This window comes from Enhydra lutris, unplaced genomic scaffold (genome assembly GCF_002288905.1).
Source record: "Enhydra lutris kenyoni isolate GAN:26980312 unplaced genomic scaffold, ASM228890v2 scaffoldscaffold60, whole genome shotgun sequence".
Classification (NCBI taxonomy): Eukaryota; Metazoa; Chordata; class Mammalia; order Carnivora; family Mustelidae; genus Enhydra; species Enhydra lutris.
Genome location: NW_019154144.1, coordinates 561105 through 587280, shown reverse-complemented (window position 1 = coordinate 587280; position 26176 = coordinate 561105). Strand labels below are relative to the sequence as shown.

Sequence of the window (26176 nt, the reverse complement as noted above, 5' to 3'; positions counted from 1 at the left end):
TGGGTACCTACCGTGGGCACGGTTCTAGGCACCCAGGACACAGAGGCAAACAAGACACACCGTCTCCAGGCTCATGGAATTAGTCGGGGCTGAGAGATGATATGCAAATAAGTAAATACATTAAGCAAGGTGATTTCAGATAGGTTTGTATATATATTCAGGAAGAAACTAACACGTAATGGTGTCTGAGAGACAACTGAAAAGGGGACACCATTATCTCTTAGATGCCACATCCTGTGTAATGAACATTTATGAAGTACCTGTCATGTTAAGCATCTGAGATACAGAGAAAAGATAAAACACACGATCTGACCTCTCTAGCAGCAACCGATGGGAAGTCACACATTAGGCAAGTGAACTTGTGACCTGTCTTTGAGTTATCAGACAAAACTTCCTGGGATACCCTTGACATTAAAATGTTAATGACACCAAAAGTGTCTCTGGCTTGAATGCCCACAGTGAAATAGGGTCCCTTCCAGCTTGGTGGGAACAATTTGGTGAGAAACGTTTCCCATATAGAGATCTCCACTCCCCGGATTAGAACCTTAGCCTCAGTTTGCTCATTACACAAGGATTGTGGATCTACTCCTGCCAGAGGCATTCAAAACATGCCAAGCTGGTGTTGCATAAAAAAAAAAAAAAAAAAAAAAAAAAAGCTTGCGCATTCAGCAAATATAAGCTGGCGAGCAGAGCCAGGGTCACCCGCTTTCGAGAGGGGAGCTGCCGTTCTGCGGCCTCGGGTTGAATGCAAGCAATGGACATTGAGAAGGTCAACTCCATGGACTTTGGGGAATTTGTGGATGTGTTTGGGAATGTCATTGAGAGGTGTCCTCTGATTGCCGCTGCTGTTTGGTCCCAGAGCCCGTTCTCCAACTTGGAAGATTTAGAGAAGCACTTCTTTGCCTTCATTGACGCCCTTCCGCAGTCAGGTAAAGCTTTGGCATTAGACGCTGAGAATCTCCACAAAGGGATTTCAAATATGCTTATCAAAATATTTTTATCTTTTTTAAAAGATTTTATTTATTTATTTGACAGAGAGAAAGATCACAAGTAGGCAGAGAGGCAGACAGAGAAAGAGGGGGAAGCAGGCTCCCTGCTAAGCAGAGAGCCCGATGCGGGGCTGATCTCAGGACCCCGAGATCATGACCTGAGCTGAAGGCAGAGGCTTAACCCACTGAGCCACCTAGGCGCCCCTCAAAATATTTTTATATGTTTCAGCCTAGTTGCTTATCGCTGATCATCACTTTTTATTGTAAGGTTTACTTTCCTCAGACTTAGTAAATGCGAGTCAGACACTTGCAAGGTGTTAGGCCAAAAATGGAATTAAAGACATATGTTGGTCTCAACTCAGGTCGTGACCTCAGGGTCATGAGTTCTAGCCCCTTGTTGGGCTCCACACTGGGCATGGAGTCTATTTTTTTAAAAATTGTATTAAATTTTTAGAAAAAGAGACATATGTTGGCTCAGGTAAAGGAGCTGTTAAATATTAAAGCTATGAGGTTAAGAGGGAAGAGGAACAGGCACTTGTTTCCTCAGGCCTCACAGTCGCTCAGAGGCCAAAGGTCAGGCAGAGGGCCCACCCTCTCTTAGCCAAGTGTGTTCACTTTGGGAATGTCCTGTATGCAGGAGAGGAGACAGTACAGTATCAGAATATCTCAGGAGCCCAGGGGAAAGAGCAGATGGCTGACATTTTTACCAGAAAGGGCCAGTTTGGACTGGACCACCAAGGAAAGTAAACTCATTCAGATCAGCAACTCCCTGAGGGAGTGAAGGGGAAAAGACAAAAATCTGAAGGAATTCCTCTGGAGAAAGGGAAAGAAATTGTTGATTTCCTCTGGGTAGAGAGAGAAAAGGAGACACTTCTGGGTGTGGGGTGAGGAGAGGCGGGGGGTGGAGGTTTATTCTAACCCCAAGTGACTCAGAATGACACATGGCCTCACAAAGATTCAGAGGCCCAGGATTAGAGCCCACTTACTGGGCTGTCCTGTATCTTCAGAAAAGCCCGAAGGGAGATGAGGGGCAAGGGCTGCCTTCACAGAGGGGCCTTCTACAGAAATCTGGTCTGTGTGTGGAGGGGTTGGGGGGAGAATGGCCGCTCTCTTCTCCACCATTACAAGGCCAAGAAACAGAACTCTTGCCTACCCATTCAGAGTTTGATATTCAGGATGGTTTCCAATTGTCAGATGAATGTCTCCCAAAGAAGGAACTCATTTTAATTTATTTTAGGCACATTTAGCAAGAGGGGAGGAAGGTGTTAGAAAATCAGACTGACAGAAATATCAGGACTATGTTGGCAGTCACCCAGTTCTCAGGGCCTTTCTCAGCTCCGCCACTGAGCTCAGACATTAATGAGGCTGATGGACACCAGAGCCTTGTGACTGATGACTCACAGGAATGTTCAGCCCTGGCTTGAGGAGGGAAGGGGTTCCCCTTGTCGGCCCATAGCCTGCAGAGTGAGCTGGAAAGAGCAAGAACCCATGTTCATGTTCACCGTGTTCACTAGAACCCGTGTTCAAAATGTCTGACAGGAAAATGTGGGTCAAATGAAAGCCTTCTAGGCCAGAGGGAAATAATTTTTAAAGGGTGTGAATGCCTTATGAATAGCATTTTTTTCTATCACGTTAAAAATAAAAGGGAGAAAAATCCCATTATCTGTCTTAATACACAAGGGATGATGGGGCTGGGTGATGGGGCTGGGGAGGGAAGGTATTACATGGATAATTTAAATCCAGTATTCACTGGTTTATCCAGTTACTCGACATTTATTTAGAGTTGACTGTGCCAGAAACTTAGATAATAAAATTAAAACTTCCCTATTTCTGTCTTCTTTCCCACCAGCAGTCACCCTGATAGGTTTGAGCAGAGGTTCTGGGTAAGGTTTAGTTAAGGGGCGCCTGGGTGTCTCAGTTGTTAAGCACCTGCCTTCGGCTCAGGTCATGATCCCAGGGTCCTGGGATGGAGCCCCACATCAGGCTTCCTACTCTGCAGGAAGCCTGCTTCTCTCTCTCCCATTTCCCCTGCTTGTATTCCCTCTTTTGCTGTCTCTCTCTCTGTGTCAAATAAATAATAAAATCTTAAAAAAAGAAAAAAAAAAGGTCTAGTTAAGGTTAAATCCAATCACAATCCTGAGCAAAGTGGGATTTGGGGATTGGCATTCACTCCCTCTCTCCTGAGGCTTGTTTTTGATCCTTCTCCTAACACAACAGGAACTCTGTATTCCAGTCAGTGTCAGGATCTTACATCATTCAGTGAATAGGATACTGGCACTTAATAAAGATTTAAATACATGAAATGATTTAGAAGGTGAGATCATGAAATGATTTTCAAAGATGATGGTTCCTGGTATTACCCTGTCCCCACACATTTTCCCTGGAGTGACTTTAGTGGCAAGTCAGTGGGACAAAATGCCCAGAGGAAACTGGAGGGTTGTTCGCTTCTGGACTAGATGTTGTTCTGTGGAGGGACTTCCCTGTGGGCTGCTTCTCAGCCCTAAGCCAGCGTCCACACTCTCTCAGACAGCTGGGAGCAGAGCTTCAATGTCGTATGGATGGTCACACTGATGAGGTTGCTGCTGCTGATGTTGTTCGATAAGCAACTAATAATAACAATAGCTACAATGCATTTCACCCTTACTATTGGTGTGTTTCAGGCACTTTTCTCAGCACTTTGCATTTGTCAACTCATTGAATCCTTGTAACAATCTTATAAAGCAAGTATTATTATTATACCCGTTTTACAGATGAAAACTGAGGCACAGAGAGATTAAATAACTTGGTCAGAAGAACACACAATTAGAAAGTGGCAGAACTGGAATTCAGAACGTTGATAGTCAACCCAACAGCTTTTGCAGCATTTTTAGAGAATCAGGGAGGAACAGCTAGAAGCATTTTCTAGGGGTTACGTCTATTCGTTCAGTAATTTATTCAATTAACATTAATGCCCGATGTCCCAGACGCTATGTTCAGCTGTTTAAATAAGCAAATAAAATAGGATTTACTGACTAGTCTAGCTTTAATCTTTGCATGGCTGGGAACAAACTGGGTGTAATAGTCTTTGAATCCTAAAGCTAAAAGGCACCTTAAAGAAAAGTTCGGGTTATGGTAATCTACTTGGTCAAGACTTTGTTTTATACATGATCTAAGAAAACCGTCTACGGGGCACCTGGGTGACTCAGTGTGTTAAGCCTCTGCCTTCAGCTCAGGTCATGGTCTCAGGGTCCTGGGATCAAGCCCCGCATCAGGCTCTTTGCTCAGCAGGAAGCCTGCTTCCCCCCTTCCCCGCCTACCTCTCTGCCTAATTGTGATCTCTGTCAAATAAGTAAATAAAATCTGAAAGAAAGAAAGAAAGAAAGAAAGAAAGAAAGAAAGAAAGAAAGAAAAAACCGTCTACCATTAGCGGAAATGAAAATCTTGTTTCTAGAGTAAACCAAGGTTGACAATCTATTTCCATTGCACTATAATGATTATTGGTCAGTAGGTGGCAGTCCAGGATTAATATTCAGCTCTAGCTCAATTGGCAAAGTACTCTGAGCCAATCAGTTCCTCATTTCCAGGCAAGGGGCAAGGCAAAAATAAAGGGAAGATGGTTGAAACACCTACCCATACACACCTACCCTCACACACACTCAAACACACACAGCCAATAACAAACCAATTCAGTGATTTTTAACACAAAATCAAAGAGGAAAAAAACCCTCTCATAACATAGGGTTAATCGTGTATCTCCCTGTGATTTTTCAAAATTGCAATCGTTCCATAATTTATTACTTAATACATATTTCATAGTTGTTGAATGAATAAGAAAGATACTCATAATTCCCTGAAATGCAGATTATAAGGTACTTAGAAGAGACTATTAAAGGGTGTTCAATCAAAAAAACATATAGCACTCCTTCCTGAGAGTGATGTGTTGGTCAGGTGCCCACTGTGACCCAGGAATTGTACCAGGCACTGGGGACAGAGCAGTGAACAAGACAAGTGCCTGCCTTCAATGAGTTTACATTCTAGTAAAGAGAGACAGGATTAACATGAATAAGTGAGATACTTTCACATTCTAGGAACTATTAGAAGAAAGTATGTAATAAAAGAGGTCATTCTTAGGAAGTGACTTTTGAGTTTAAGACGACTGAAAGATGAGAAGGAAGCAGTCGAAGATCCAGGAGAAGGCCATCTGAGAAAAGGAACTTAAAACTTTTGGCATTTCGGGAGCGCAGAAAGCCCACAGTGTGGGGAGAATAGTGAAAAGTGGAGAGATATAAGGAAAGAGAGGTCAGGTAGAGGGCCTGAGGAGGTGGTAAAAGTGAGGGGAGATGCTCATTTGGACTAAGGTTGGAGCAGGAGAGATGGAGAGATGTGACTGGGTTCTCAGAATACATTTTAGAGTTAGATTTGCAGGTTTTTTTAACGTGTATTTATTTATTTTTGAGAGAGAGTTAATGGGGGGAGGGGCAAAGGGAGAGGGAGTTTCAGGCAGACTCCCCACTGAGTGTGGGGCCTGACCGGGGAGGGGGGCTGCTGTATTTCAGGACCCTAAGACCAGGACCTGAGCTGAAACCAAGGGTCTGCAGACGTTTAACCAACTTCACTACCCAATTGCCCCTCAATAGTTGTTTTTTTTTAATGGATTTGGGGGGAAGACAGGTCAAAAACAAAGAGAAATTAAGGGTAATTTAAATTTTTAATCTGAGCAACTGGATGGGCAGTGGTGTCGTTTTCTACAATGGGGAAAACTTTACGATTGAGAAGACAAGGTAGAAAATGGGAGCTTGTTATGTCTGAGGTGCCTAATAATCATCCAAATGAAAATATGGAGTGTCCCTATGAATTATAACACAGGAACTCATTGGCAAGCTGTAGGCTGGACTGGAACTGGGTGTCGTTAAAAAAAAAAAAAAAAAAACTGAGGGCATTCCTGCTGGTGGGCTCCCTGCTTATGGGGAGCCTGCTTCTCTCTCTCTGTCTGCCCCTCCCCCTACCTCATTCTCTCCCTCTCTCTCTCCTTCTCTCTCTCTCAAATAAAGAAATGAAATCCTTAAAAAAAAACAAAAACACCCAAAACTGATGACATTTAAAGATACAGAACTCAGTGAGAACATCTGGGCATCAATGTAAATACAGAAGGGAAGACAGGTAAGTACTGAGTCCTGGGGTACTTCCGTGTTAGTGATCTGGCAAAGCAAGAACCAGTGAAGAAAGGAGGCAAGCGCTGGTAATCTTATAAGAAGGAGAGAGGAACGAGCATGTGACATTCTCTCCAGAGGCTGAGGAAGAAGACCGGGCACTGGTCATGGGGCTTGGGCAAGATGTCCATCATTTGTGGCCCTGATGAGTGTGCATTGGCTAGCAGGCGGGGCTGAAAGCATAACAGAATGAACGTGAAATAGGAGGCGAGAAAGCGGGGAACACTGAGTAGACAACTCCTTTGAGGAGTTCACTGTAAGGAGGAACAGCGATATAGAAAGAAACTAGAGGACAACAGGGAATCAAAGGTGGGTTTTAATTTTCTTGATGGAATGGGTGATTCTAAGGCATGTTTGTCTGTTGATGAGGATAACAGAGCATGGGGTGCGGAGGAGACCTGGATGTTTGAAATTGGAGTCTTGAGATGAAAAGCAGGGCTTGGGGGTGCCTGGGTGGCTTAGTCCTTTGCCTTTGGCTCAGGTCACGATCCCAGGGTCCTGGGATCGAGCCCCACATCGGGGCTCCTTGCTCAGCAGGAGGCCTCCTTCTCCTTCTCCCACTTCCCCTGCTTGTATTCCCTCTCTCCCTGTGTCTCTGTCAAATAAAATCTTTTTAGAAAGAAAGGAAGGAAGGAGGGAAGGAAGGAAGGAAGGAAGGAAGGAAGGAAGGAAGGAAGGAAGGGAATCAGGGCTGGCTTCAGGAACACAACAGAAGGGACAGATGATCCATTGTACCAGGAGGGAGAACACGCTAGTTCCTACTGATGTAGGGACTCTGGTGGACTGGAATGGGGTTCTAAGCCAATTGCCTCTTCCACAGTGGCCACCGTTGCCTGTGCCGTTCTCCTGTTGAAATAGAATGAGCTCTGCGCCAGGAACTCTCCTAGATGCAAAGATTCGTGACTTGTGGTCGTAGCAAATAATACATGTCTACATACGTGTGACAAGGCAGTGGCACAGGCAGTAGGATTTTAAGAAGACTGAAGATTAGGCAGCATTGACATGGTCCTGAGAAGCACAGGATACTCCACTGAGCTGGGCCCCCCCCCACGAGGGTGGGGAGAGTGCTCATGGGGTCAGCGGTGTGGGGCAATAAAGGAAGAGTCTTTAGTTGGATGGGATCAGGTTCCCTTTTTTTCTGAGCTGCCATCCTCTAAGGACTCCCTGTACCTTTCTCTTTATCTGCAGCTCTGTGTGTGTGTGTTTGTGTGTGCGTGTGCGTGTGCGTGTGTGTGTGTGTGTGTGTGTGTGTTCTTCTCTTTGCTCTGCCCTTTTCTGGGCCTCCCTTCTCTCCTCTTCTCCCACTCTTCCCTGCAAACAGTGTAAAACACAGGCTGGATCCTGGGCAAACATTAACCCCAGGCCGCATTTTCAAGAGGGGAATCGAACCCAGGGGAGTGAGAAGCGAGGTGTGAAAGCAAAATGGAAAGAGGGACCAGCCCCGCTGCACCTCTACCTCTCTCTGCTCTGTGGTCAGCTAGTGGAGTCTGCTGGGGAAGGACCCCCATGCAGGCACCACCCAATAGCTAACTACTTCCCCCAAGCTCCAGTTAGGTCTCTAGAGAATAAGAAATAAGGGGGGAAGGGAAGCTGAGAGAAGGGGAGTCGGTGAGAATACTGACTGTCAGCCAGACCCCCCCAACACACACACACACACACACACACACACACACACACACACACAGGGCCCCACTGTCTACAGGCTGCTTTGAAAACCTGAATATGCAAGGAGGGAGAGCCAGGGGGAGCCCTCAGGGTCCGGACTTGCAGAGCCACCCACGACTCTGTTTCTGTTTCCCCATTCCCAGCCCGCCGTTTGCCAGGCCCAGGGCTGGGTGGGTGCGGAGTAGATTCTGCGTGGCAGGTGTCCGCTGGGCACAGCCAAGCTCCAGGGCCAGCGTTTGGGGCCGGGAGTGCAGGTAGGGAATTTAACACCTTCATTTTCTCCCTACCCGGACGGGGCTGGACGCAGGAAATGGAAAAGAACCACCTGGCATTTGCAGCGTCCCAGGGATAGGGCTCCTGAGAAGGGGTCTAAAACAGCGGTGTTAGAAAGATGGGAGAATTGGCGCGACACGAGTTTCGTTTAAATAAGCGCCCCTTAGCCTCATAGGGGCAGCCAGTGCCCCCAAATTGCCTGGCATTTGAGCTACTAAGTGACCTTGGGTAGGTCACCTAATCCCATCGGAACTTTCACTGAATGCTTTCTTAAATACAGATGTCCCCACCCCAGTTATCCCTACCTGGCCACTGTCTAAGAGTTAGGTGGTGCCATACCAATCATCGTTTAATTGGGCAGAAACTACCAGGTTTGAGTACTGGGAGGTTTACGCCGTAACTAAAGCAAGTTTTAAATGATCTTCCTTTCCAACAGAGCTCATGGCTAATCCCAGGGCCACAGTCGGATACTCCCAATTGCACCACAGTCCCATTACAGTGTTTACTACGACTTCTATTAATGGCTGTTTATTGGATGTTTGCTAGCATTAGGCACTGTGTGTGTGTTTTTTTTAAATATTTTATTTATTTAAATAAAAGATATCACATTTAAATTTAAATAAAGAGAGATCACCAAGTAAGGATAGAGACAGGAAGAGAGAGAGCTGAGGAAGCAGGCTGCCCACTGAGCAGAGAGCCCAATTCAAGCCTGGATCTCAGGACCCTGAGATCATGACCTGAGCTGAAGGCAGAGGCTTAACCCACTAAGCCACCCAGGGACCCAGGCACTGTGTTTTAGGGAAACGAATTGTCTCTAATGCTCACAGCTCCTCTGCAAGTTAGATGTCATTATCCTCATTGTACAGATTATGGCCGTCTGCTGACCATATCTGAAATCCTGCCCAGCCTTGACTATTCGAATTCTCTCTAGAGAGCTAAGCAAAATGGCTGGCCGGGGCTCAGGGAAACTCCCTGGATTCGGATTTAAAATCTCAGGTGTCAATCACCAGGGATTTCCAATTTTAGTCCTAGGAGATTATGAGAAACTATCTCCCAAGAAAACTCCAAGGCAGTCTGCAGTGTCTTTGGAACCTACAGTTGGAGAAGGGGAAGGAGCCTCAGCAGGGTGGGTGATGAGTGGGTGTTATTTTCCTAAAAGGAAGAAAAGTCACTTTCATTCAAAGGGCTGTGGAATTCCGGCTGGAAATGGGTTTCTTTACACTTAATCATCTGTAAGCTTCTTTGGATGCTTGATTCCAGAAGCCCAAAACTCACACTTTCGATCACAAAATCCTGGACATTTATTTGCCAAGCCCCGTGGATGTTATCCCTCTGGACCCTCCCCGCCCTTCTCCTTTGGACAGAACGAAACCCATTCTGTGGCTTTTGCAGGAAGTCTTCAGGCCCTCGTGTCCGGCCCTCTGAGACATCAAAGCCCCCTTGAGAGCAAAGGACTTTGAAAAGATACGAAATGCTCGGTCTCCTTATCGCGTCCCTGCTCCCTCCCGAGCAAGTCGTAAATTCCGAGCCCCAGTGGCCTCTCCCCTCCGCTCTTCTTGCCCCAAGGTCTCAAAGGACAAACTTGTCACTTCCCGCCCCGCCCCTGGGTCCAGGCCGAGGCCCCTGAAGCTGGGACGGAGGGGCGCAAGGTTGGGGATGTGTTTGAGGGGCGGTGGCCGTGGGCACCCCTGCACTTCCAGGACACCCCTTGCTGCCCTTCGTCACCTCCTGAAGACCCGGCTTCCCTGGCGAAGCCCTATTCGGGCGGGGCAGGCGCCCGGGCTCGGGCGGCCCGCAGCCCCGTGCGCCCTCTCCGCCGCGCGCGCGGGGTAACGTGTTCCCGTCGCGTGTCTGTGCTTTCCTGCAGGCCAAGAGGGCATCCTGCGCTGCCACCCGGACCTGGCGGGCCGCGAGCTGCAGCAGGGCACGCTCACCGCCGAGTCGCAGAGGGAGCAGAGAGGCGCGGGCCTGACGAGCCTGAACGCCGACGAGCGGCTCCGGCTGGCGGAGCTCAACGCGCAGTACCGCGCGCGCTTCGGCTTCCCCTTCGTGCTCGCCGCGCGCTTGAGCGACAGAGCGGCGGTGCCGCGGGAGCTGGCGCGCAGGCTGCACTGCCCGCCCGCGCAGGAGCTGCGCACCGCCCTAGGCGAGGTGAAGAAGATCGGCCACCTGCGTCTCGCCGACCTCCTGGGCGCGGAGCAAACCTGACTGTAGCGGCCGCGCGAGCCCGGGAGCCGGGGCGCACGTCCGGACGCTCGGGGACGGGAGCTGGCGCGGGCCGGGAACGGCGTCCAACACGCGCGCAGAGGGAGGGGAGAGCTGAAGCCACCGCACGAATAATGAGCCCTTTTGTCCACCCACCCACACGCGCACGCTTTGCCAAAATCTCTGTAGAGGTTCGTGCTTTGGCCCCGATTTATCCAGCTCACTGCTTCAATTCTTCACTCCCTTTGCAGCCCGTTGACACCACCAGCCTTTGTGGATTCCAAAGCGCTTATCCAGCTCTTGGGTCCGCATCCTCTCCCGCTAAGCCCGAGCTGCAAAGCAAAACGGGAGGAAAAGGCATCTTTTTATTCCACAGCGCTTTGTTTGTTTTTTCTTCCCCACCTCTTTTGCCGTACCGACATTAACATGTGAGCAGAAGTAGTTTTCTCCCTCTGGGGCGCCTACGGGAGCCGGAGCCCAGGCGAGGAGAGCGAGGTACTGATTTGGGTCCTCCGCGCCCGGCAAGCCGCGGGTGGGGGGTCCGTGGGCGAATGGGAGCCTCGCGACGGGCCAACGTTGGGAAGGCGCCCCGTGGGGGCAGGCGGAGTAGCTGCCACAGGCACTCTTGAAAGAGGGGTGGGAGTGGGGGTGTCTCCAAGCTGGACGGGCCTGGAAGTCAGGGGCAGGCGGCCTCTCCGCCTCTTCCAGAGATCTTCCCTCCACCCCCGACTCTCCCAAAAGTCGTCCCGTGAGAGTTGGGTCGTCAGAACTTCAGGCTGCCCCGGAGAGAGCCATCGGTCATTAAAAGTTAATAATAAAATAATAATTATTTAATAATACTCACTGGATATTCTGGCCCCCAAGGTGAAGATGAAACCACTCCTCCCCCACAGCGCTGATAAAGCAGGTAATGAGGAAAATGGTGGCCATTGCGATCTTTCTGGCCCGCGTAGGCCGTTTCTGGGGAAGTTACCAACCGTGGGACTCCAGAGCTGTCTGCCCTGAGAGCCAGAATGTCCACTTATGCAGAAGGGGTTCATCTCACACATTCTCTCTCTCTGGGGAGCGTGGGTTCTCCCCACACACTGGAGGGTTTGTCTGACCCCAACAACACGACTGAAGTTTCTGTTGGCACAGGAGAAACAAGCCATACCTGCCCTCCTAGATGCAGACGTGGTAAGAAGTGAAGGCCCTTTTGAAGACTGGAACCTCCATTAGGGACCATCCCAGGCCCAGGGTAGCAGCAGCAACAGCAGCAAGAAAATCTTCTTTTCACAAAAAGTGTGGCCACACCTCGGTTGGGGGTGCTGAATCCCACAGAAAGAAGCCGCTCTGACCACACCAGGTATTTCAAACAGGGAACCTCCATCCCTCCTTTCCCACCGTACAGGTGTTCTCTGCTCGAGGTAAGGGGGGAAGATTGAAGCTGGTGATGGGGCTAGGTGGGGGTGCCAGGGCAGTGAGCTGTGGCTACCCACATCCCTATAGATTAATGCCAGGGCCTGGCTGGCCTGGGCCTGTGCCAGAGGCCTTCTCCGGAAGCACCAGGTGTACACTACAAAGGCAACTTGATGACTCAGTTCCTGTGCTCTAGGACCCCAAGGCCACGGTGGGCCCCTTAGGCCTGGGGCTAGAATCCTGCTTCACTTTAGATGGGTAACTTGGGGGCCTAGGATACAAGTGCTACAGACTGGGTCTGAAACACACTAATCCACTATATTCAAGCCACCCTGTCCAACCCTAGGATAAGTCCTGCTTAGATAGATGGCCCCCCACTGCAGAGTCTGGACTGTCCCTGTAAATGGGCTCGACCTAAGACAGCCAGGCTTGGAAGGTGGGGGGACGACCTTCCAGCTACAATTGTAGACTGAGTGCCCAGGAGATCTGGACCTCTCAGGCTGGCTCCACCTGGGTGTCCTCAGTCACACAGTTACATTTCAAAGCTTGCCCAAAATTGCTTCTTTCTGCAGGAGGAAGTTCCGTAGTGGGAGACCCTGGATCCACCCCTGAAAGGAGCTGGGAGGTTCCTCTGGCCAAGACTCCTGAGCTCTTATAGCCTTGCAGGCAGACGCAGGACGCGGGACGTAGGCGCCAGGCTGGCAAGGGCCCTGGCAAATACAACTGGCAGCTCTGGCTTTTTTTTTCTCCAGTAGGAGCAAAGAGCCCGAGGCCGGGTCTTGTGGGAGCGGGTCAGCTGTGGCTGCCAAAGTCTGGGAGAGCAGTTTTCTGTGGACTCACACAGCAACACGCCCTGGGCTTGTGCTGGCCTTGGCCTGGCGGAGACGTTTTTTCGTTTCCGTGCTGCCCTGCGCAAGAGGCGGGAGACAAACCCGGATGGCGGAGACCAAGGGCCACCGTCTGAGGCCTTCATGTGTGTGCACCAGCACAGGTGGCGGGATGGCCTGAGAGCGTTGGGCATCTGGGGTTCCAGAGTTGTTGGTGCAGATTCTAGGGTGGATAATTTAATATTTTACTTACTAATTCGTTAACACACAAACACAATAGCAATGCAAAAAATAGTTGGAAGGCGAGGAGCTGCTTTCGGTCCCCTAACCTTGCAGCCCTTCCAAGCACGCTCCCTTCCCAGGTGCTGGTACTGCTTTGCCAATTTTCAACCCCCTCTTAAAATGTCCAACCCCAACCCAGCGTGTGCTCTGAGCAAAAAGACCGAGAGCTCCCGCTAGGAATCCACGAGCCCAATCCCAGCTTGGCATTCACATGTGTAACTGAGAAACCAAATTGGGGAGGGGTCTGCTTTCATTTGCCCAGAGATGCTGGCTTTTTGGTCTGTGTGTCCAAAAGATGTCCACGGACACGGGCATGGGAAGAAGAGAAAGGGGGAAAAGGACAAGACAATTTCTTTGCATAAATTTCTTTATTCATTTTAAATTTGACACACTTCCAGAGATCAGCCTTAGGATGTCAATTCCAGTTCAAAAATAAAGAGCTCTTTTTAGAAAGTATGTACTGTAGGACAGGAGTAGATGGAGACCTTCTTTGGTAACTGGTGGAAAACTTGGGATGAAATTTATGGAAAATTGGCCATTCAATAAACTAATAAACAGCAGTTAGCAGGTGCCTGTGAAAGAGAGAATAAAAGAGAAATAAGTGGGATGCGGGAAGTAGTCCGAAATGTTGCAACAGCAGAACCTGATTGTTCTGGTACTATTTGGTGTTGGGGGGTGGGGGGTGGGAGTGGGGAGTTTGGATTCCGGGAATCGTCTAGTTGGTTTTGTGTTTCCAGGGTGGCACCAGCAACCTTAGTAATAATTAACATCCATACAGAGTCTTATGGGTTCCAATGTACCTATAGTAGCTCATTTAGTTTTAGTGGCTGGAACAGCTAGCTGTGTGACCTTGGGAAAGTCGCCCAACCTCTCTGAGCCTGGGATTTCTCCCCTATAAAGTGGAAGTGCGGCACAAACAGTAAGTCCCCTGTCTCCCCTCCAGGGTGAGTAGCTTCCCAGTGACTCAAGGACCGCTGAACCTTATCTGAGCCCCTTCCCTCAGCCTCATAAAGACTACTGTGTAGGGCTTCCTCGGAACATATTTTCATATGATAAGCAAAGGTCACTCTAGGCACAGACGTTGTGAGTGAACAAATGGTAACTGAAGGCCGTCCACGTCAAGACCAAGTGATAACGTTTAGCTGCTGCTGGCCCAGGAGCCCGATTCTCCTCAGCATCAAGGGTTTTTCTCCTGGGGTGAGACCCCAAGGCCCTCCCTTGAGGGACTTTAAATCATTCTCAGTGCTCATCCGTCACACGGAACGAGAATGGGTTATACAATAACTCCACACTGACCACTTTAATTTCGGAAGAAAGAATGAAAACAGTCCACCATCACTTATTTTCATGATATTCACCCAATGAGCAAAACTGGATTTCTATACCCAAATATCACCCTCTCCCTTGAGACTCTTTCTTTTCCTAAATCTCCTGGCTTCAAGAATATGGATAGAAGAGCATAATGAAAACTGTAAATTCCTTGCCTTGGAATAAGAAAGCCTTGGATTCCTCTGTGAGACAAATAAGGCAGTGGATTTCCCCCATGCTCCTGCCCCCTCTCCCTGAGTGGTAAAACTCTAGTCCACTAAAGACCTCCCACAAATTCAGGAACTTTTCCTCAGGTAGAAAAGCCCAGACACTCAGTTTGCCGCAGAGGGTGGGTGGGGGAACATTCTCTACTCTGAGGGGGGCAAGGGACATCTGCTCTTGTGAGGGAAGTCTGGGCAGCTATGGACAGCTGCGGCCCTCCCTGTTGTTCAGAACGAACATGTTGGGGATCCATTGTGGCCTGATGGGGCTGAGCGGGCAATGGACTCTGGGGACGCCCCACAGAAAGGACACTGCCATCGATTTCCTTCCCAGAGATATTAGCTGAGTGGGCCGTGGCAGGGGAGGGGGTGTTGCGGTCAAACCACCCATTATTGAGCCTTTCTTTGTGCAGGGGGGTTGCCAATTGGGTGCAATGGCTGAAGAACTCCTTAAACACCAAATTAAGTAGAGATCTCCTCAGCGATGTATATTGCCAAGCTGACCAATTGTATCAAACCACATTCTCTTCTTTCCCACTCTTCCTTAATTATGCCAGGAATCCAGGTCAGTGCAGGGTGAGGGTTTCCTGTGCGGAGGGGGAGAGGGAGAACAGAAATGTTGCACTATATGGATAATTCCCTTGATCTGAACGGGATTCCAAAAGCAGACCAGCACGCTAAGGTGGGCAGAGATGGCCTGCCCTATCCAGGTTACAAGGATCACAGGTGCCCCAGTTTTCAGGAGCTACAAATATAGGGGAAAGGAGGGTCCCCCAAGCTGGAGCAAACACTGGGGACCTTTGAGCAGGGAGAGAGTCCTGTCAATGATCTGTGGATTCAAGGAGTGTCCCATCTGCCTAGAGGAGCAGCCCGCCCCTTCCTGTGCCTCACGCTCCCCCACCCCACCCTAGCCCGGTGCCCCTGCCCTTGCCACCAACCAGAATCCTGGAAGCCCTGACCCTCTCCAAGGAATGTTGAATGGCCTTTACAATGTTAGCAACAAAGAGACGTCCCTTTGATAACCAAGTTGTGGCTGCCCTGTAGTATTCCTGATGCTTTATTTACCTGGGTCTCTTTCTTCCCACCCTCTCCTACCCTTACAAGCTTGCTTTAGCTCTGGTTCCATGGGGTCACATTCTGCCTCGGCCCAACTCCAGCCTCTAGCTTACCACCAGTGCCTCCTCCAGAGCGATCTGCTGAAGGCTTCTCTGCTGGGGCAGCTAGTTGGAGACCAGAGGTACTGGCTGGAAAGGAACCTTGAGCAGAGAAGTTGGCGACGACTATCCCAGGCAGTTCTCAGCTCAGGCCACATGGTTCTAAGAAAGCTGCCAAGCACCTTGGGTCCAGGACTGAGAAAGCTCTCCCCTGGGGCTTTGTGCAGGTGATGCCAACATCCTCCCAGGGCCCGCATCTGCACCCAAAGGCTGGCAGAGTCCCATCTAGAGCAGGCCTCCAGAGGGTAGGCACCTGACAAAGACCCACCAGAGGCTAAGCCATCATGACAAAAAGACACATGCAAGCTTCCTTCTCAGCAGCCAGCCACCTTCCAAGGCTCTCTGACTGCTCCTGCTGCCCTACCTCTCGGGGGGCCCACATGGGCCTCTTGGTTGAGAGGGCAGCTGGATGTGAAGGGGCATTTCCAATCTGAGGAGCTTGTCCAAGGACATCAGTAGAGGCTCCTTTCCCTCACCAAACAGCCTAGATCCAGGACCTTGGGGGCAGGGGTGGGGAGGGGTGGGGGGTACAAGCTACTGCCTGCAGGCCCATTTTCTGTGAAGAAAACCAATTGTTTTTTCACCATGATTTCTTTTCTCCAGCACTTGCAACCCAAATGAGCCTCAGATTTACCTGTGGTCCAGCCAGCACTGGGGCCCGGAGTGACCCCTGGGGCCAGAGCAACCCCGGCTGCTCCCAAAGCATTTGGGCGGGCAGGCCAGAACCCTTTCTCGGGGGCAGAGCACAGAGACACAGCTGGAAAACCGGGACAATTAGCCAGCGGCCGGCGGCCGAGCCATAAAAACGCAGGAAGTGGCCACTGCAGGGCAGAGGGATGGCTATCCCCAATAAAGTGATTGTTCCAAAGAATGCCCACATTCCGAAGACACAGGCTTGAGCCTGGGCCTGGGCTTCCAGAGCTCGAGGCTGGGGAGGGGGTTGTGGGGGACAGAAAGAGGAATTGTGTCTCCAGGAAGGGGAGGGAGATGTTTGGTAGATCAAAAGTCTGCAATGCCCACCATGTAACCTCCCACATTCTCAGCCCATTCTCATCAGGATTACAGACTCCCCCTTTCTCCCCCTGTCCCCCAGCTCAATGATTTGGGTTCTGTAATGTATTTATACATATACATATATACATATGTATAATATGCGATGTATTTCCTATTTTACTTCTTGAGAGGTCCAGTGACACTCAGCTGTCTGGTCCAGGTGGGAAGGTCCACATGGAGAACCTGCTCCTGGCTCCCACCTCTTGAGTGCTCAGCTCTCTGACCCTCCACTGAGCCCTGATTTTTAATCATCCTCCTTAGGAAAGGCAAAGGCCTGGAGGGACCAGCAAGCAGGAGATCCCACAGGCCTGGGCTAGCTCAGATCCTCCTTGGGCTTGGCCTCTCTCCAGTCTGCAGCTTTGGTGGGTGTCATCTGTAAAAAAGGAGAGACCAACACCAGCTTTGTTCCCCATCTCGGGAGACGTGAGGATCAAGGGAGATAAAGAACGCTGGAAGAAGGGCTCCAGAGATGAGAAGGTGAAGTGACAAATACCAGAGAGCGCTTCACAATGAGAACCGACAAGTGCAGCTCTGGAGATGAGCTGGTTCCGAGAGCCGTTCAAGGCCACCCAGAGGTCTTGCCCAGGCCGCGGACTCGGCCGCTGCGATCCTCAGATCCTAGTCTGGCAGCGCTGGCTGGGCCTGGAGAGAAGGGCTGAAGACTACTGCGGGTTCACTCCCTGCGGCGGCTGAACCCAGATGGGCGCGTGCCCAAGACGGATCTCATCGTTCTTGCTCTCCCGTTGGGGCAGTTCCCGATCCAGGCCGCGCAACACAGGTCCCCACAGGGGCCACCGAGCTCCGGGCCCCTTGACACAGTGCTTCAAAACCAAGGAGGAGAATTTCTCAACTCCTCCCTACTCAGAGTTGTTCAGAAGCAATCATTAGGAACAGCCTGGGTTCCCTTCCCATCTCCTGGAGATGAAAGACAATTTTCCTCCTATACTGTTTTACTTTGTAAAGCAGAAAGTTTTTTTAAGACAAAGGTGTGCTTATATGACATATATCTAGGGAACACATTCTGGCTCTTTTTTCCTTGATTTTTAGCCGCTGATTTCAGTAAAATAAACATGTACCTGTAGGTTCGCTGAATCTTCACAGACAACATGCTGTGTCACCAACACCCTGCTCAGGAACCCAGAACTTTCCCAGCACTCTAGCGACCCCATTTTGCGCCCCCCCCCCATTACTGCCCTCCACTAGTCTGACTTCTACCACAGGCTCCTTGGTTGGACTGTTTTGAATATAAATGCTTGAATATAAATGCTTTTTAAAAAACTAATTGCCTTAATTTAACTTAAATCCCAAATGTGAGATGAACTCGGAGATGCAGCCTGAAGCTAGGGTCATAATTTATGTCCTGCGAGAGGCAGCAGTTTCCATGGGGGAAGAGAATAACAGATTAGCAGTGACAGTTGTTTGGGGCGCGGAGTCCTGGCCAGGAGCTCAAGGAGGACAGGAACTGGCCCATCTCTTAGGGCTTAGCTCGTTTTCTCCCGGGTTGGTCAAAAACGTTGTCATCAAAGTAAGGGTTCCCATTTCTTTTCTCTTTGGTATAAAAGGAGCTAGTGATGCGCCCCCACCCCCGCTTCCACCCCGCAAATGCATACACGCTACTACTCAGTCTCCAAGCCCAGATTCCCACCAAGATAGCCCCCCCCCCTTTTGCAAGTCTCTTGATTTCATTCTTTGAACCTGTGATTGGAGGTTAAAGTGCACCAGGTTGGAAGGAGGAAGCTCTTAACAATAAAGGTTTGAATATTTAGCTGTGATCGGGTCTCTGGAGCTCCCCCCTCCCCTTATCTTTTAAAATGCAAATCGTGTTTCGGGGGGTTGTGCGCAGGGTGCGCGCTGCGCCTCGACGTCTCCAGCCATTGGTGTCTGTGTCATTACTAATAGAGTCTTGTAAACACTCGTTAATCACGAAAGGCCGCCGGCCTGGGGCTCCGCACTCCAGCCTGTGGCGGGTCTTCCCCGCCTCTGCAGCCCAGTGGGAAGGAGGTGGGAGGAAAGAAGGAAGAAAGGGAGGAGGGAGGACGCAGGCCAGAGGGAGGGACCGCCTCAGAGGCAGAAGCGCCGCGAGGAGCCAGCGGAGCTCCGCGGGCTGGGGCGCAGCCGGCCGCCCTTCTCCGCACCCCGCCTCGCCCCTTCCCCTTCGCGCCCTCCGGCAGCGTCCAGCGTCGGTCCCCAGGCAGCATGGTGAGGTCTGCTGTCGGGCCCTCGCCACCATGTACGTGAGCTACCTCCTGGACAAGGACGTGAGCATGTACCCCAGCTCCGTGCGCCACTCTGGCGGCCTCAACCTGGCCCCGCAGAACTTCGTCAGTCCCCCGCAGTACCCGGACTACGGCGGTTACCATGTGGCGGCTGCGGCCGCCGCGGCCGCGAACTTGGACAGCGCGCAGTCCCCGGGGCCGTCCTGGCCCGCCGCCTACGGGGCCCCGCTCCGAGAGGACTGGAACGGCTACGCTCCGGGGGGCGCCGCGGCCGCAGCCAACGCCGTCGCCCACGGCCTCAACGGGGGCTCCCCGGCCGCTGCCATGGGCTACAGCAGCCCCGCCGACTACCATCCGCACCACCACCCGCACCACCACCCGCACCACCCGGCCGCCGCGCCTTCCTGCGCCTCGGGGTTGCTGCAGACACTCAATCCCGGCCCTCCGGGGCCCACCACTACCGCCGCCGCCGAGCAGCTGTCCCCCGGCGGCCAGCGGCGGAACCTGTGCGAGTGGATGCGGAAGCCTGCGCAGCCGTCCCTCGGAAGCCAAGGTAGGCGGTGGCGGCGCCCGGCAGGAGGTGGCTGCTGGGCTGGCCGCATGTCCAGGGCGGACCGAGGCGTCCAGAGCTGTCTAGGGGCTCCGCGCCCCGAAGGCCGGGGCGGGAGACTAATTCAGGGGGCCTCGACTGCGGGGCTTCTCTACTGTGCCTGGGCTGGCAGGGGGTGGGGGCGGGAGTGGATATTTTGGTCTCCCAGCCCGCGTTGGGTTTAGCGCGGGAGAACCTTCCTCCCTCCAGCGGTCCTTCATTCGTACCATCCCAACGCTCTGGGGACGCTCCCAGCAATGTCGGCGGGAGCAGGCGGTGCAGGAGCGCGTCCTCCTCCACTTGCCACCGCGAGCACCGGGTGCGCGGCTTGGAGCCGCGGGGGAAAGGGAGCCCTGCACTCCATCGGCCGGGCTTTAGAGCATTTCTTTCCACGCCACGGAGCCACTCAAGAAGAATGGTGGCCCGGGGGGACCAGGAGGGCTGCGAGGCTGTGCTCGGGACCAGGTTCGACCATTCGGGCCAATTCAAGGGATCTCAAGAGCTAGGGCGAGTAGGAAGACGTGGGGCAAAGCTGCATTTGCAGCAAAGGCCCCAGGAACTAAGGGGAAAGGAGGGCGTCCCCTCATTGAACCTTTGATTTGCAAAGATTCAGAAGCTGGGGGGCTAGGGTTAAGAAGTCATGGGAGTCCTCCTGTGTCTGCGGAAGCGGGGGAGGAATCCTTGGTGAGGATTCAGCTTCTGCTCCAGACAGGGATCATTTCTCCCCACCCTTCCTTTCCAGGGTTGTGGGGTGGGGGGAGGTGTATGTGTACGTGTGTTCACATGCGCCTGTGTTCAAGAAGCTTACTCAGGAGACGTCCCTGCAGACGTCCTAGGTTTGCCCGATTGTGGGGGCTCATTAGTTCCGGGTCTGCCCCTTCTGGTATTGGGATGTGTGTCAAAGTGGGAAGGAAGTGCGAATAGGTGTGGTGGGAGAGAGTCCTGTTGGCGTCCCTTTGCACTCCTTGAAGTCTTCCTAGCCCTCTGCACTTCCGCTTCTTTCTCTTTCCTTCTTTCTGGCCCAGCCTTGTCCTCTTGCAGGTTATGGCCACTTTGCAGAGCTTTATAGCCAATTACTGCCGTATAAATCAGAGAAGTCGTTGGGGGCTGTCTCTGGGCATCGGTATTTGCGTCACTGGGCACATGCCGGGTGGGAAATGCGGCCGCCCACGGAGAAGGCCACAGGGCCAGCCTCAAAGCCTCGGCTAGGTCCCATCCCCAAGAGGAGGTGCCCTCGTCTGAACCGTGCGCTGTCTCGGAGAAGGCTCTCTCTTACGGAGCCGGCCTGGGGCGCAACTGGCGGCCACCGGGGGCCCTAAGGGAGCCCTTTGGTTCGTCTGGGGAGAGCGGCCGCCGGCCGGGCCCGGGAGGGGGAGAGGGAGGAGAGCTGCAGGAGCCCAGGCCGCGGGGTCAGCAGATGAGAGGCCGCTGTGATGTCCCGCGCAGAGGTGGCAAGGCCGCAGTCGGCGCCGGGCGCCCTTGTGATGTTAATGTGGGGAGGCCGAGGCCCGCGGGCCAGTGCCCGACTCCTCTGCGGAGCATCATCTGTCAAGGGGCTAGGGGGCTGGTCCTCAGCCCGGCCCGCTTTGATATACACCTTCCCAGCCCTGCCATTGTCTCTTTTAGCGCCCGGAAAGAGGGTGGTGACTTTCGCAGTCAATAATGAATTCTCACAAGTCCCTCTCATCTCTCCCCTCCTCCAGCCCCCTCCTTGGTTCCCAGGGGGTGCGGGGCGCCTCCAAGGCCCTTGGGGCGCGAGCCGCAGAGCCCACAGGGGTCCAGGTCACCGCGCTCCCGGTGCATCCCGGATACTGAATGGGGAGCACTGGAACAAGAGCCGATCCCAAGCACCCCAAGGCGAACACCGCTGCTGAGATGTTCAGCTCGGAGAACGTTTTCTGCGCCCTGCTCCCAAGTCCCGGGGGTGCCCTTTAGGCTCCAACCCCGGCTGCAGTTTCTCCAACCCCGCCTGATACTCCCTGCGTGACCTCATCCGACTCTCAGTTTCCTCATCTGTAAAATGGGGCGACTACCGCTGGCAGCCTCGAGTGGGTTTGAGGCGGCAACGCGTGTAAACGCGCCCTCCACTCGGAAAGCTCTCAGAACGTGTTAGTTCCCTTTACTTTCTTAGCAGCCGCGGGGTCGGGGCCGCTGCGCCATTCAAATGCGCCTGCCGGGCCGTGTTTATGTTAATGCGCCTGGCGGGGAGGGGGATGAAAGCCGGGACCGCCATTTGCTCAGTAGTGGTAATTCAAACAGAATGCGGTTGTTATTAAGGCATTGAAAGGGCTTTTCTTTGATAAGATCGCCTTGTCCTGCATTGTTTGCGACTGTGTTCCCCTTTCAGCGGCTCGGGGGAGCTCCCTCTGATCCGGCCTGTATCTTCCCAGGGCGCTTTTGTTGTGGTTTGCAAAGGGTTTTTACCTGAACAAAGTAGGCCTGCGGGGCATTAAACACCTCCAAGAAACTCCCAGACCCTTTAGATCTTCCTGGAGGACTGGGCACCGGGCTACTGAACCTGTCGGGCTGCAGAAAGACCTGAACCTGGGGCCAACAAGGAGGGAAGAGGTCCCGGCCGGGGCTGCGGGCCCTACCAACGACTGACCCAGAACAGACCCGGTGCAGACGCCAGGCTCGGGCCTGCTCCAACCGCGACGGCACTATTTGTCAAGGCCCTTCAGTGAAACAATCAATCTGAGGTTTAATATGTTGACTCAATCCAATGAGCATAGATCACTGGTCTGGATAGCTCTGGCAGAGTTTGTAGCAGAAATAAGTGGGGGATTGAAAAAGAAAAAGTGCCAAATGCCAAACCAGGTTCAGCCAGGTATACAGTGTTCCGGAGCTGGAGGGAGGGTTTTCTGCTTGCCAAACCCCAGCTCAGAATTCCACCAGATGGGCCTAGTGTGCCTGGGAGAAGTTTCTGGTGACTTGAGAGAAAACTGTCAGCTCCTGCACACCTCCCCCTCTTTCCGCTTTTCTTTTTTTTTTTTTAAGATTTTATTTCTTTATTTGACAGAGAGAGACACAGCGTAAGAGGGAACACAAGCAGGGGTAGGTGGAGAGGGAGAAGCAGGCTCTCTGCTGAGCAGGGAGCCTGATGTGGGGCTCTATCCCAGGACCCTGGGATCACGACCTGAGCTGAAAGTAGCCACTTAAGTACTGAGGCACCCAGGCACTCCTCTTTCCACTTTTAATAAAGCGAACAGAAAGTAACATTGCCACCAGCACATACCCACACCCCCAGCTGTTTTCAGGGTGGGCTTCCATCTCCTGCACGCCTGAAAATCTGAATACTCCCAGGACTCTGGAGATTCCATCCTGTCCCCTTTGCCTTTAGGCCTAGCCTGCTCCAGTACTGTATTTGGTTTACCAGAAGGGTGGTTGGGTTCTGTTATCGTGTGTGAATGAGGTTTTAGTTTTTCTTCATTTTTAAAAACCACTTAACCTCGGGGTGCCTGGGTGGCTCAGTGGGTTAAAGCCTCTGCCTTTGGCTCAGGTCATGATCTCAGGGTCCTGGGATCGGCCCGCATCAGGCTCTCTGCTCGGCGGGGAGCCTGCTTCCCCCTCTCCCTCTGCCTGCCTCTCTGCCTACTTGTGATCTGTCTCTGTCAAAGAAATAAATAAAATCTTTAAAAAAAACTATAAAAAAAACCCCACTTAACCTCAAGGTTAGTTAAGTTGTCTTGGATAGGCTCGCACCCGCCCCTCAGGACCCCCTGGGGGGTCTTGTCAGGCCGGGCAGGAACCAGCCAAACCCTGGCCCCCTGGGGTGGTGGAGGAAGAGAAATGGCCCTTGGGTTAGGGAGGTTTGTCATTACCCATGACTGATGGGCCGCTTTGCAGTTCTCAGCCCTAACTTCTCCTTCCTCTTCAGTGAAAACCAGGACGAAAGACAAATACCGAGTGGTGTACACGGATCACCAGCGGCTGGAGCTGGAGAAGGAGTTTCACTACAGTCGTTACATCACCATCCGGAGGAAAGCGGAGCTGGCTGCCACACTAGGGCTCTCCGAGAGGCAGGTGGGAACCGTTTTGCTCCCTCCAGGGCCTGGTCCCTGGCAGCGGGTTGGGGGGTGGGGGCAGGGGGTTCCTCAGGCAGAATTAGAAGCCGGGCCCCAGAATCTACCTAGTTCTGTGAGCAGATTAAAGTGGGAGGATAGAGGGGCGCCGGCTGGCTCAGAGCATGCAGCTCTCCATCTCCCGGTTGTTGAGTTCAAGCCCCACAGTGGGTGTAGAGCTTACTTTAAATAAGTAAGTAGGGGCTCCTGGGTGGCTCAGTTATTGATCGTCTGCCTTTGGCCCTGATCCCAGGGAGTCCGCTTCTCCCTCTCCTGTTCCCCCTGCTTGTGTTCCCTCTCTCACTGTATCTCTGTCAAATAATAAATAAAATCTTTTAAAAAACAAGTAAGTAAGTAGGTAAGTAAATAAATGAATAAATCAGGAGGATAGAGAGTATTTCTTTCCAAATGCTTTTAGAAAAGGTTCCTTCCACCTCTAGTTGCCTTTTTTGGATGTTGATTCTTTTTCTCCTATTTTCCGGGACCCAGAAGGTGCAAGAAAAAAAAAAAAATGAGTAGTAGTTTAATCCAGAGTTCTATTTTGGTGAAAGAAGACTTAAAGACCTTTTTTCTTTGTGCCCAGTACCATACCTGGGGAAAAATTAATATAATACCCCAATCCCAGGGCTCCTGGGTGGCTCAGTAGGTTCAGCCTCTGCCTTCGGCTCAGATCATGATCTTAGGGTCCTGGGATGGAGCCCCGCATCAGGCTCTCTGCTCAGCAGGGAGCCTGCTCCCCGCCCCCTGCCTGCCCCCCTCCCTACTTGTGATCTCTCTCTCTGTCAAATAAATAAATAAAATATTTTTTTAAAAAAGGCCCATGAAAACTAGAGTGAGGCTTGACTCATGAACACTCTATATGGTCTAGAAAAAGGCGGAATCCACTGCCGTGAAGCTGCACACTGAATCTCATTCTCAGGGGGTGCCTGGGTCGCACAGTCGGTTAAGCATCTCAGGTTGTGGTTGTGTGATCCAGCCCCATGTGGGGCTCTGCAACCTGCATGGAGTCTACTTGGGACTCTCTCCCCAGCTCCTTTTGCCCCTCCCCCCACGCACTCACATTTTTTCTCTCTCTCTCAAATAAATGGACAAATCTCTCTCTCTCTCTCTCTCTCTCTCAAACCTCATTCTCAGCTTTAAGGTGAGGAATACTACATTCCAGTTTAATTTTGAGAGGCCAAAGCCTGGCATTTTGAACTATATCTATGCTGGTCTTCTCTTGCTTGTTGTGGAAAATGCTCTGCAGTTTCTGTTTTCCTTGGTTCTGAGACTCTGAACTCTTCCAGTAAAGCTGTAGATAAAGGCTGCTTTGGAACAAAACGTGGTGAGCAAGGAGGGAGGAAGGCTCTTCTCTCCTGAGGCTGTACTGGGCTTAGGAAGGGCTCCAGCGCTTTGTGGTCCCAAGCTCTCAGATGAAAGGCTGGGAGAAGGTCTTGGGGTCCCTGAGTTCAAGAGGGCCCTTCTTTAGCTGGAGAGGGAGATATGGCAGCTGGGGCTGAGGGCCAGTTCCTTACCAACTCCATTGGCTCGTTCATCACCCTCTGTTTTTCTCCATCTTCCATTTCTAGGTTAAAATTTGGTTTCAGAACCGCAGAGCCAAGGAAAGGAAAATCAACAAGAAGAAGTTGCAGCAGCAGCAGCAGCAGCAGCAGCAGCCACCGCCCCCGCAAGGCCCACCGCCTGCCCCGCAGCCGCCCCAGCCGCAGCCAGGCCCTCTGAGAAGCGTCCCGGAGCCCCTGAGTCCTGTGTCTGCTCTGCAAGGCTCGGTGCCTGGCTCCGTCCCTGGGGTTCTGGGGCCAGCGGCAGGGGTGTTAAACCCCACTGTCACCCAGTGACCTCCAGTGGCCTGCAGCAGCAGAGCGATTCCGGGCTGAGCCACGAGGAGCATAGACTCTGCTAGAATCCTCAGGAGAGACCCCCTTCCCTCCTAACCACAAATGTGCACCAACTTACCTAGCTCTCAGAGGAAAAATGGGGGCCGGGAATAAGGACAAATGGGGTTGGAGGCCTCCAGGAAGACATTCTCCCAGATTTGGACTTCTGTTGGTCTTTCTGCCAGCGAGGAGATGGGATATGACTACCGGGGCTTCGTTTAGTACTGGCAGAAGCCTGGCCTGGACTGACTAAACAGACAGGCTGTCAGCCCCCACCTCCGCAGATCTTGGCCTCCAAAATCTGCGGACACACCTCTGATTGAAGCCGAGGGAAGAGAGGAACTCAGGGGGAACGCCAGCGCTTGCAGCCAAGATGGCTACTGCCTACTCCCAGCCATTCAAGGGCCAGCTGGTCCCTCCTGCCTCAAGGGCAGGCAAGCTTTAACTGCAAAAGTCAGAGGCAGCTAAGATAGAAACCTGGACCTACCAAAGACTGCAGAACCCCCAGGTCTTTGTCTTTCTTCTCTTCCCTTCCCAGACCAGGAAAGGCTTGAGTGGTGTATGTGCTGCTGTATGGTGTGAGGGGCGTGGTTATGGGGCTCCAGGCCTGACAAGAGGGCCCGGGACAGGGCCTTGTTTAGAAAGCCTGTCACCAGAGCTTCTCTGGGCTGAATGTATGTCAGTGCTATAAATGCCAGAGCCAACCTGGACTTCCTGTCATTTTCACAATCTTGGGGCTGATGAAAAAGGGGAGTTTTTGTTGTTGTTGCTGCTGTTTGGGTTGTTGGTCTGTGTAACATCGAAGCCAGCAT

The 26176-nt window shown here is 52.1% G+C and overlaps 2 protein-coding genes across 2 annotated transcripts; both read left to right on the top strand.

The window, feature by feature from the left end:
* The first annotated feature begins 640 nt into the window (after nucleotides 1–640).
* On the top strand, nucleotides 641–10324 carry LOC111158587 (ureidoimidazoline (2-oxo-4-hydroxy-4-carboxy-5-) decarboxylase). The gene is made up of 2 exons (XM_022520714.1): nucleotides 641–929; nucleotides 9984–10324. Exons 1-2 carry the CDS (start codon nucleotides 746–748, stop codon nucleotides 10322–10324), a joined length of 525 nt encoding a protein of 174 aa, XP_022376422.1. The 5' UTR covers nucleotides 641–745.
* Nucleotides 10325–18852: 8528 nt separating this feature from the next.
* Nucleotides 18853–25325, top strand: LOC111158588 (caudal type homeobox 2). Its single transcript, XM_022520715.1, has 3 exons — nucleotides 18853–19393; nucleotides 23307–23452; nucleotides 25059–25325. Exons 1-3 carry the CDS (start codon nucleotides 18853–18855, stop codon nucleotides 25323–25325), a joined length of 954 nt encoding a protein of 317 aa, XP_022376423.1.
* Nucleotides 25326–26176: the final 851 nt, after the last annotated feature.